The sequence below is a fragment of the Eptesicus fuscus genome, chromosome 6, assembly GCF_027574615.1.
Source record: "Eptesicus fuscus isolate TK198812 chromosome 6, DD_ASM_mEF_20220401, whole genome shotgun sequence".
NCBI classification, from domain to species: Eukaryota; Metazoa; Chordata; class Mammalia; order Chiroptera; family Vespertilionidae; genus Eptesicus; species Eptesicus fuscus.
The window spans coordinates 70,673,346-70,686,007 of record NC_072478.1 but is presented as its reverse complement, the minus strand read 5'-3'; the positions used below and the strand labels follow the sequence as shown (position 1 = coordinate 70,686,007).

The 12,662-nt window shown below is 42.0% G+C and overlaps 1 protein-coding gene across 1 annotated transcript; it reads left to right on the top strand.

Annotated features, from left to right (window-relative positions):
* Window positions 1–10,719: 10,719 nt before the first annotated feature.
* LOC103287194 (T-complex protein 1 subunit epsilon-like) lies at window positions 10,720–12,418 on the top strand. The gene is given in 2 exon segments (XM_054716985.1): window positions 10,720–11,372; window positions 11,375–12,418. Coding segments are annotated over 2 exon segments (1,623 nt in total). The 5' UTR covers window positions 10,720–10,747; the 3' UTR covers window positions 12,373–12,418.
* Window positions 12,419–12,662: the final 244 nt, after the last annotated feature.

Sequence of the window (12,662 nt, the reverse complement as noted above, 5' to 3'; positions counted from 1 at the left end):
CAGAACCCATCTTCTTTATGGATATCACCCAAGTTTCCCCTCTGAATCTGGGTGACTCAGGCAGGGCAGAAGCAAAGGTACCAGGTTTCCCCTCCCCCAACCCCGAGGCAGCCAGGGTGCAGGTCTAGGGCCTGCGGTCCCATCAGCAGCCCTCTCCTGGGACCCTGACTCGATCAGGTGTCTTTGGGGACAGTGGGGACAACAGGAGGGCCCATCCCACCTCCCCAAGGCTCTGGCACTCTGGTGGCCACAGCGCCACCATGACAAGGCTTTGAATCACCTAGGCTTCCTGCCTCTTCCTGCTCACCCCCCGGCCTGGCTCCCCAGCCTCCTTCTGACTTCGAGACGCCCTGGCTTCCCTTTTACCTGCATTGGCCTCAGATTCCTCATGACACACATGACAATGTTCGGTGTCTGTCGAGCTAAGGCTCCCGCCAGTCCACTCCAGACCTGGTCTAGGGGAGACTGGCCCAGACCTGGAAGGGAGAGACTTTCACAAGCTCCTTGCCTGGCCGCTTGCTTGCAGCTCCCAGACAGACCCGGATGTATGGCCCTCATGGCCAAGGCCAAGCCTTCCACGGGGCTTCCCCTTTCTGGAACTTCCCAGCAGTCCTCATTTCTCATCTGAGCTATCAGCTCATCCCTGGCTCACTGCTCAGTGAATGAGCTCACACACGTTGAAGTTTTCATCAGTGTGTTTAGCTCCCACTCACCTACCTCTGCAGTCACCGAATTTCTTCTCCTTGCCCTGAGGGTGTCTTTCCTCTCCCAGCCTCCCCAGCCGAGCCTGAGTCACTTGCTGTAGAACCTGACTTCCAGGCTGCAAGGGCTCAAAAGCCACTGGCCCAAGCGTGAGAGGAAGATGCTGATGGACGAGGGGTTTCGTGTTCCTGGAGACAAGACACTGGGCTGAGGCTGGGGGCAAGGGCGGTGGGAGGGGCTGAGATCCTGCGCTGGAGGACATCACGTGCCTCCCTTTCACCCCAGCCCCCCTTCCTAGTTTCCTCCTCCCGGAGGACCGCTAGGTCACGACGCGGAAGCTGAGGCGCCCTGAGTGGTCTTGGTCATCCCCAGTGACCATGCGTGGTCAGCGGTCAGCTGGCTCCCCATCGGCGCTCTGAATAGGAGTGATGCTGGTTTGAGGCCCAGGAATCATGGCCAACCCTTCAGCTCCAGCCCTTTTCCAGGACGGAGCGAGGGGCACATGGGAGGGGCCAGTGGCAAAAAGAGGAAGATGTGACCTGCCCCAGCCATGTGGGAACAGGTTTGCCATCTCCCACAGAGCCGGCATGACCCGAGGACACAACCCCCCGTCGCGGGCCAAGAGCCGGCCCTGTGCGCCTGGGGAGCTCGGTGGGCTCCCTTTGGGAAAACACTTGGTTCTCAGCTCTGGCGTCGGTGCCAGAGTCACACACCCAGAAAAGGAGGATGGTGCAGTCACACGTGGAACCCAGCGGGTTCACACTTACGTTCCTCAGCAGCTCCTGGCCCTGCGGTGCGGCTGTGCCTGTCCCTCCCACGGTTCCCCAGCAGGCAGTGTGAGGCCGGTGCTGACCAGGGGCAGGACAGTTTCTGAAAAGGACAGCCCAGAGCACTGAGTCTTGTGGCCCAGCAAACCTTTCCTGGAAACTCCCGAGCCAGAGGTCTTCAAATCTGCCCCTCAAGTGTCTCCAAGACTGTGCCAGAAGTCCCCCGGGATGGCTTTAAGTTGTCCTTCGGACCCTGAGCTCTCTGCCGGTGGTGTGACTCGCCACCAGGAACCCAGTGCCTGGCAGTAAGCCAGTACCGCGCCTCTGCCTTCTCTGCACCGGATATGGTCCAAGACCCCAGGAGCTGCCCGGCACCGTGGGTAGTACCGAAGCCGGTATACACTATGCCTTTTCCTACACTGACATGTCTTTTCACCTAAAGGAAGCACTTTCTAGCTTCTCTTGAGCATATCCGAATGGTGAGCATCAGCACTCTTGCACTTAGAAGCCATTGTTAAGTAAAATAAGGGTGACTTGAACACAACACACCACATTCGATCTGCTAACTGAGAGGGCTACTACGTGACTAGCGGGCGGGGAGCTACTCTACAGTGAAGAGACACTGGCCAAAGGGATGAGACATGTCCTGGGTGGCACAGAGTAGGATGGGCGAAATGTCATCACGCTACTCAGACGGCATGCAATTTAAAACTTATGAATTGATTTTTTTTTTTAATCCTCACCCAAGGAGTGAGGATATTTTCCCATTGATTTTTTTAGAGAGAGTGGAAGGGTGAGAGAGAGAGATAAACATTGATGTGACAGAGACACCTCAATGGGTTGCCTCCCACACACACCCTGACTGGAGGCAGGGATTGGACTTGCAACCCAGGTACGTGCCCTTGACCCTCCTGTGCCCAGGTTGACACTCTAACCACTGAGAAACACCGGCCAGGGCTATTCCTAGATTTTCCATTTAATATTTTCAAATCGCGATTGGGGTTAACGAACCGTGGAAGCAACACCGCGGATAAGGGGTCTTCGTTAATATTTGCACAAGAAATGAAATGTATTCCTAAAGAGACAAGAAGTGGTAAGTTAATTACTGTCCGGCACAGAGATGATACACCTTCTCAAACATATGAGTTCACTGGTCACGTAAAAAAAAAAAGAAAATCAGAATTAAATCTATTCAGCTGGCACAGTTTAAAAGATCCAATGATATATTGGGCTGGTGGCTTCTTTTATGAAACAGCTCTAAAGCGTTACCTATTTTTCACTCGGAGCTCACTTTAAGTGCGTTCCATTTTGGACTTTATAATTTATTTTATGGCTCCTGCTGTATCTTTGCTCTCTGAGTCTGGTGATGGCTCCGGGCTAAAAGCAATAACCAGCCACAGAAGAAGAAAGAGAGAGGCTCTGCATCGCAAGAGCACAGCCTCTGAAAAAAACCAGCCTTTTCGGGACCTCAGGTGGTATCTGCAGCAAGTTGCCTCTGTCTGGGGGGTCGGCTTAGGCCACCTCTCATCAAAGGCTGCAGACACTTCAGTACAAAATCAACCCACAGCCACAAAGCAGGAAGGGTTCTGCTTCTGCGTGGGGACCCATTGGCAGTGCCCGATAATGAGGAACGGCTGGATAACGCTGGGGCCAGGTTTCCCAGCCAGTGCGTGGAGGCTCGGGCGTCCTGGCTGCACCTGGCAGGCGTGGCCACGGGACCGGAGAGCCTAGGCTGGGGGCTGCTCACAAAGGATCCAGGGGGTCCACACAAAAAAAAAAGCATTTAAAATTATGATTGTTATTTGTTTGTGTGACTTTATATCTGAAAAGAATGTCCTAGCGCAGCAAACCTGTGATTTCACACACCTTATTTTTAGGGTGAGGCTAAAGGTATTTAGATTAAAAACAAGTGAGCCAACTTACTGGAAGCATGTAAGTAAGTAAGAGTGCAAAACTCCCGTGGGTGACTGGAGCCTGGGAAGGGTGGCTGTGTGCTGCGTTGCTGCGGTCCGGGGTCTAAAGGCACAGACGCCGAGCTCCCTGCTTCCGCCTCCTGTCGCGGTGACCAAGGCTTCTGAAGCCAGGGAGCAGCGCTCGATACGTATTTACAGTGGATGTGGAGGCAGGACGCTGGGAGGACTTTTTTGGTCTCAATACCGCCCCCCCCCCCCACCCACACACACACATTGTTTGGTCTCATGTACATAGAAGGGGATAACTGAGCCATGGATGACAGATCAAAAGGAAATTGAGGCCATATGGTGAAGACCAGCCCTCTCACCCATTTCGCAGATGAAGAAACCAAGTCCCAGAGGTAAAAGTGACTTGATGCTATGGCAAGGTGGAACTGGCCTCAGAAAGCTCTTCTAAGGCAAAGACAAAAGCCCAAGTCCCCAGACATGTAACAGATGTCTACAAATCAAGAAGAAGAAAGACTCAGTAGAAAAATGGGAAAGGATTTCAAAGAAAATACAAATGACATTTAAATATCAGAAAAGATGCTTAACCTCATGCATAACAAGAGGGATGCAAATTAAAATTATATGGACATATCTGCTTCTAGCTATGATGGATTAGCTTGTATCAGAACCAACCATTCTATCGGGAATAATTAGCAAAACTGGATGAAATTTTACAAAAACCACCTGTTTGAAGATATTGGAGAGCTATCAAGGCTCCAAGTCCCAGAGAGAAGGGAAGCTCCGAGAGGGGAGCCTGGTTTCTGGCAGTGTCCACCTCTCGAGGCGGATTCTAGTTCCAAAGCGGGGACTGAGAGGCTGAGAAGAGCTGGGCAATTTGAAGGACTGGGGAGACAACAGCTGGAGTTCAGATTCTCTTGAGAAGTAAGGCTACCCTTTGTATATCCATGTTCATTGCCCAGAGGTGGAAACAACCCAAGTGTCCAGCAGAGGAATGAATAAACAAAATGTGGTGCCTACACGCAATAAAATATTATTCATCCTTACAAAGGAAGGACATTTTGACACATGACACAACATGGATACACCTCGGGGACATTATACTGAGCGAAATAAACCATTCACAAGAAGACAAATAGTGTATGATCCCATTTATATGAGAGACCTAGAGTGGGTAAATTCACAGAGATAGAAAGGAGAATGGTGGTTGCCAGGGGCTGAGGGGAGGGGGAATAGGGAATCATTTAATGGTACAGACTTTCAGTTTTGCAAGATGTTAAAAGTTCTGTGGATGGGTGGAGGGGATAGTTGCCTATAACATGAATGGACTGAATGCCACTGAACTGTACATTTTTAAAATGGTTAAGATGAAACATTTTGTCATAGATATATTTCACCACAGTCTTAAAAATTGAAGAACCCAATAAATAACCTAGGCTTTCATATCAGACCCCGAAGGACTACACACTAGGAGTAAGTGACCCAGAACTAAACTGGCCCTCTCTCAGGGACAGCAGGCCCATTTCAAATAATCTCAATTCCTGATTGGATAAATGCAACCTGAAGTGGATGGTGCTCCAGGCTTAGGCAGAAGTAAAACTCTCCTGGAGGAAAATAACAACACCCAGAGTCTCAAATTACCTTTCATGTTCCCCTCTTATGTCTGATAGTCAGTGAAAAAGAGAAATACGGAAAGAATGGGACAAAAGTAAAGAGAAAACACACACATTAGCAACAGATCCATGGGCATCCAGATATATGAGGTATCAGGATTGGACTTTGAAATAACTAATTAATATAATCCACAAATTAGATGACAAGGTGGAGAATTTCGACAGAGAACTGTTGAAATATCAAAAATAATCAAACGAATGTTCTAAAAATGATGAAAGAGGATGATAAATTTGACAAAAGATGTGCAAGACCTGCACATTGCTGGGAGATTAAAGGAGCTATAAATAAACAGAGAAATATATTGTGTTCATGTATCAGAAGACTCAATGTGGTTAAGATGTCAATTCTCCCCAAATTGATCAATAAATTTAATGCAATATTTTTTGTAGAACTTGAAAAGTTGATTCTAAAATTTACATGGAGCCCTAACCGGTTTGGCTCAGTGGATAGAGTGCCGGCCTGCGGACTGAAAGGTCCCAGGTTCGATTCGGTCAAGGGCTTGTACCTTGGTTGCAGGCACATCTCCAGTGGGAGGTGTGCAAGAGGCAGCTGATCGATGTTTCTCTCTCATTAATGTTTCTAACTCTCTATCCCTCTCCCTTCCTCTCTGTAAAAAATCAATAAAATATATAAAATAAAATAAAATTTACATGGAAGTACAAAGGACATAAGACAGCAAAACATTTTGAGAAAGAAGAGTAATTTGGGGAACTTACACTACTTTACTTTAAGACTCGTAAAGACGGAATAGTATTGATGTAAAGACAGATATAGAAATCAATGGTGCAGAAGATTGAGTCCAGCAGTAGACCATCTAAGTTGATTTTTGACAAAGATACTAAGGGAATTAATGAGTAAAGGATATTATTTTCAACAAATAGTGCTGGACCACTTGGATAACCACATAAAAAAAAGGAAACTTCACTTTAACCTCACACTGTAGACAAAAATTAACTTGAAATTCTTCATAGATTTAAATGGAAAGACTAAAACTATGAAACTTCTAGAAGAAAATATTGGTGGTCTTGATATTGGTAAAGATTTCTAAAGATGTTATGAAAACATGAACTATAAAGAAAAAAATCTGTAAGTTGGATTTCGTCAAGATTAAAAGTGTTTACTCTTCAAAAGATACTATTCTGTCTGGCATTGTCTTAAAAAGTTCAATATACACTTACGACATGACCCAGAATTCTACTCCTAAAAGAAAGTCTACATGAAGAATTGCATGTGAATAATCATAATAGCATTATTCATAATATTTCCAACAATTGGAAATAAATCAAGTGTCCATCAAATGGTGAATTCATACATGGGCATACCATTCAGCAAAAAAAAAGAGAAATGAGTTATTGATAAATGTAATATGATACAAGCATTTCAACAGCATTTTACCAAGTGAAAGAAGCCAGGTGGAAAAGAATATATGTTGTGTGCTTTTATTTACATAAGATTTTTAGAAATGGCAAAAATGCAGATACAATAAACATATCAGTGATTGTCTGAGGTCCATGTTGGGGTAAGGAGTGACTATAAACAGGTATAAGGGAACTTTGGGGGTGATGCAAGTGTTCTAAACTGGATTGTGGTGATATTTACTAAAAATCATTCACTTGTACACTTACAAGGGGTGAATTGCACAATATGTAGATTATATTTTAATAAAACTATTCAGAGTGGAAGGAAAAGACAGTGTTAAGAACAATAAAAGGCAAGCCACAGACCAGGAGAAAATTTGCAAAGCATATATATAAATACAAAAGACTTGTATCTAGAATATATTAAAAACTGTTACCAAGTAATAATAACAGAAGCAACTGAATTTTAAGAATGGGCAAGATATTTATTTGGACACTTCACTATAGCAGATATACGGTGATCAGCCCTAGCCGGTTTGGTTGAGTGGATAGAGTGTCCGCCTGTGGACTGAAGGGTCCCAGGTTCGATTCCAGTCAAGGGCACGTACCTCTGTTGCAGGCTCCTCCCTGGTCTAGGCCCTGGTCAGGGCACATGCAAGAGGCAACCAATCGATGTGTTTCTCTCACATGGACATTTCTCTCTGTCTTTCCCTCTCTTCCACTCTCTCTAAAAATCAATGGAAAATACCCTCAGGTGAGAATTAAAAAACAAAAAAAGATATATAGTGGTCAAATAAGCACTAAACGCTCAACATTAGTCATTAGGGAAATGTAAATTAAAACCACAACGAGATTTCACCACATATTCACTAGAATGACTAATATTAAAAATACTGATCATACCAAGTGTTCGTGATGGTGTGGAGCAGCTGGAACTTTCATACACTGTTGGTGGGCATGTAAATTGGTACACTTATTTTCGACAGTGATTTGTCAGTTTCTTAAATACAGAAACACACAACTACCATAGAATCCAGCCATTCTACTGCAACAGATTTATCAAGAGAAATGAAAGTATGTGTCTACACAAAGACTTGTACATGAATGTTCATATTAACTTTATTTGTAATAGCTAACAACTATAAAAATCTCAAGGCCAGCAATGAATAAGCCCATTGTAGCATATCCAGGCAATAGAATACTTTCCAGCACTAAAAAGATGTAAACTATTGATACAAAAGGAATGATGCATATTAACATAACATGTATGAATATAAAAAATAACCATGCTGAGTTAAAAACAAGCCAGACCAACAATAAATACATATTCTATGATTCCATTTATATAAAATTCTAGAAAATGCAAATAAATGTATAATGATAAGAAACAAAGGGTGCAGATAAGGGCATGAGAAAACTGTGGGGTGATGGCTAAGCTCATTATACAGGGGTAGGCAAAAGTAGATTTATAGTTGTTAGTACTCAAAACACAGAGTTTATTCTTGCATTATTTATTTATTTATTATTATATTTATTATATGTGCAGTTCTTTTACACCACCTATGATCCAACAAAGCTGTGTAAAGTGGAAAAAATAATTTTAGAACACAATAACTAAAATCAAGAACTAAATAATTGGGTTTAGAAACAGCCAAAGGGAAGATTGTAGAACTGTAAAATAGACCAGTATAATATTGCAGATTGAAGAATAAAAAATGCAGAAAAGAACATAAGAGACATGTGAGTCATGGTGAAAGGGCTAATGTAATAAGTATTTGGAATCCAGGAAGAAGAACAAAGATGATAGAGAGAAGAGTAGGCAGAAACAATATGTGAAAATATAATGGCTTGGAATTTTCAGAAAACCGTACAGAAGATACTTGTCATAGATTCAAACAGGGCTAGGAAAACCACACTTAGGTATATCAGTGTAAAACCACTGAAAACCAGAGACAAAGCAAAATTTTAAAAGCAGCCAGAGATAAAATGCCAACTACTTTCAAATGACAGAAATTAGACTGATAACTGACTTCTCAACAGAAACTTTGAAATCAAGAAGATTTTATTTCAAATCTTGGAAAGTGCTGGAAGAAAATAACTGCCAACCTCAAATTCCATTCATTACCAGCAGATTACTAGGAGTTTTTCAGGCAGAAGGCAAATGACCCCAGTTGGGGACACTGGGATACAGGAAGGAAAGAAGAGCAACAGAAAATGTAATATTAAGGAAAATTAAATTATTATTGACTCTATAAAACAACAAAAATGTCTTTTAGGGTTTAAAATAGATAATTAAAATAAAAATGACAAGAGCATAAAGCTGGGAAGAGAGTACTTAAAATTAAGTGCCCTACGGTCCTTGTAAATTTGGGAAGTGACAAAATTATTAATTTACATTAGACTTCATTAAGTCAAGGATGAGATTTTAAGCTGTTTGCTAAAGTTAACAAGCTAATAGAGAAAGGAAAGAACATGAAACAAAATAAATATTTAATTAATACAAAAGAAGGGACAAGTAACAAAAAATCAAAAACCATAAGATGGTAAATTTAGACCCAATTGCATAAATAATTACATTAAATGTAAATGAACTAAATATTCCAATGAAAGTGAAATGCTTTAATTATTCCAATTAAAATCCAACAAATACTGTTAGATTATATATTTTTTAAAAACATGCTATTTACAAGAAATAAACCTCAAATATAAAAAAGGGAAAAACAAAAGAATATACCAAAAAAATACTGCCAACAAAAATATGTTGAGGTAGTTACATTAGGATCAGATCAGATAAGCTTTAAAGCAAAATATTTCACTAGGTATAATGAGGTACATTTCTTAATGATTCAGGTTAAAATATAATAATTATATATTCATATGCACCTTATATAGTCTTAAACTACACAAGGCAAAAACAAATAGAACCAAATGGGGAAATGGATGAATTCACAATCATCATTGGAAGATTTTAACATACTATCTTACTAATGTTGAAAACAAGCAGGCCAAAATATCAGTAAAAATATAGAAGATTTAAAAATATAGAAGATTTGATCAACAGATTTAACAAGTTTGACCTAACTGACATATATTATACACTGAGCCCCACAACTTCCAAATGCACCTTCTTTTATTGTGCACATGGAACATTTATCAAAATTAACCATATGTTATGCTTTAAAGCAAATCTCAACAAAATTCATAAAATTAAAATTCCTGACCATATTGGATTTAAGCTAAAAACCAATAAAAATATTTGTTCAAGAAAATTTCCAAATTTTGAAAATTATAAAGTAATCTTCTAAATATCGTTGGCTCAAAATTAAAATAATTATGAACATTTAAAAACAGGCTAAGTATAATGATAATGAAAACAATATATCACCTGGCCAGCGTGGCTCAGTGGTTGAGCGTCAACCTATGAACCAGGAGATCGTGGCTCAATTTCTGGTCAGGGCACATGCCTGGATTGTGGCCTTGAGCCCCAGTGTGGGGCATGCAGGGGGTAGCTGATCAAAGATTCTCTCCCATCATTGATGTTTCTATATCTCTCTCCCTCTCCCTTCCTCTCTAAAGTCAATAGAAATATACATATTTTAAAAAGAAGACATAAAATATTAAAACCTGTGTGGGTATAACCATGCTTAGAGGAAATGTACAGCCTTGAACGAGAAAAGTTTAAAAGGAAAAAAGATTGAAAATATTAATTTAAGATGAAAAAGAACAGCTTATTTATCTTTTTAAAAATATATTTTTATTAATTTCAAAGAGGAAGGGAGAAGGAGAGAGAGAGAAACATCAATGATGACAGAGAATCATTGATCTGCTGCCTCCTGCACACCCACTACTGGGGCTCGAGCCGGCAACCTGGGTTTGTGCCCAGACCAGGAACTGAAGCATGACCTCCTGGTTCATAGGTCGACGCTCAACCACTAAGCCATGCTGGCCAGGCCATATTTATCTTTTAAAGAAACTCAAAAGAAAAGAAACAAAAGCATAATTAATGAAAATTAAAAACAAATTTAGAATAGAGAGGATCAATAAAGTCAATTTTTTAAAGGACTAATAAAAGTTACACCCTTAGGAAGACTGATTTTTTTTTAAAAAAGAGCAAGATAAGGCACAAACAACTAATATCAGAAATAGGAAGGGAATGTCATTACAGATCCTACAGATAATAAAAGATCAAAAATATTGTGAACAACTCTATGCTGATAGATTAAAAAATTTTAGATGAGCGGTTGAGCCCTCCTGCGAGCGGACGGTGCGTTCTGGGTTCCGGAGTGGTCTCTCCCGGTTGTGGGGAAGTAACCCCAGCTGCAGAACCATGACCTCCTTCGGGACTCTTGCCTTCGATGAATATGGGCGCCCTTTCCTCATCATCAAGGATCAGGACCATAAGACTCGTCTTATGGGACTGGAGGCTCTCAAGTCTCATATAATGGCAGCAAAGGCTGTAGCAAATACAATGAGAACATCACTTGGACCAAATGGGCTTGATAAAATGATGGTGGACAAAGATGATGATGTGACTGTAACTAATGATGGTGCCACCATTTTGAGCATGATGGATGTTGGTCACCAGATTGCCAAGTTGATGGCTGAACTGGCCAAATGACAGGATGATGAAATTGGAGACGGAACCACAGGAGTGGTTGTCCTGGCTGGTGCCTTGTTGGAAGAAGCCGAGCAGTTGCTGGACCGTGGCATTCACCCTATCAGGATCTCTGATGGCTATGAGCAAGCCGCCCGCATTGCTATCGAGTACCTGGATGAGGTCAGCGATAGTGTCCTTGTTGACATGAAGTACACTGAACCCCTGATTCAGACTGCGAAAACCACGCTGGGCTCCAAAGTGGTTAACAGCTGTCACCGACAAATGGCTGAGATTGCCGTGAATGCCATTCTCACTGTGGCTGATATGCAGCGCAGAGACGTTGACTTTGAGCTCATCAATTAGAAGGCAAAGTGGGCGGGAGATTGGAGGACACTAAACTTATTAAGGGCGTGATTGTGGACAAGGATTTCAGTCACCCACAGATGCCAAAAGAAGTACAAGATGCTAAGATTGCAATTCTCACATGTCCATTTGAACCACCAAAACCAAAGACGAAGCATAAGCTGGATGTGACCTCTGTGGAAGACTATAAAGCCCTTCAAAAATACGAAAAGGAGAAGTTTGAAGAGATGATTCATCAAATTAAAGAAACTGGCGCTAACCTAGCTACTTGTCAGTGGGGCTTTGATGATGAAGCGAATCATTTACTTCTTCAGAACGACTTGCCTGCGGTTCGTTGGGTAGGAGGACCTGAAATCGAGTTGATTGCCATTGCAACAGGAGGGCGGATCGTCCCCCGCTTCTCAGAGCTCACAGCTGAGAAGCTGGGCTTTGCTGTGATTGTAGAGGAGATCTCATTTGGGACAACTAAGGACAAGATGCTGGTCATCGAGCAGTGTAAGAACTCCAGAGCTGTAACCATTTTCATTAGAGGAGGAAATAAGATGATCATCGAGGAAGCAAAGCGATCCCTTCACGATGCCTTGTGTGTCATCTGGAACCTCATCCGTGATAATCGTGTGGTGTATGGTGGAGGCGCTGCTGAAATCGCTTGTGCTTTAGCAGTTAGCCAAGCAGCAGATAAGTGCCCAACCTTGGAGCAGTATGCCATGCGAGCATTCGCCGATGCCCTGGAGGTCATCCCCATGACCCTTGCTGAGAGCAGTGGCATGAATCCCATCCAGACGATGTCTGAGGTCTGAGCCAGACAAGTGAAGGATATGAACCCTGTTCTTGGGATTGACTGTATGCACAAGGGTACAAACGATATGAAGCAACAACATGTCATAGAAACCTTGATGGGCAAAAAGCAATAGATCTCTCTTGCAACACAAATGGTTAGAATGATTTTGAAGATTGATGATATCCGTAAGCCTGGAGAATCTAAAGAATAAAAAAAAATTAAAATAAAATGTAGTAGTAACAACCACTACTGGATTAAATAAACATGATGCAAAAAAAAATTTAGATGAAATGGAAAAATTGGTATATAAATGCAACTTACCAAAATGGACACAAAAAGAGACAGAAAAATCTGGAAATGCCTACACCCATTAATAAAATTGTATCCACAACTAAAATCCTCCCCAGAAAGAAAACTCCTGGCCGGTATGTATTCATTGAATAATTCTTCCAAATATGTAATTGATAAATAGCACCAATCCTACACAAAGTCTTCCAGAGA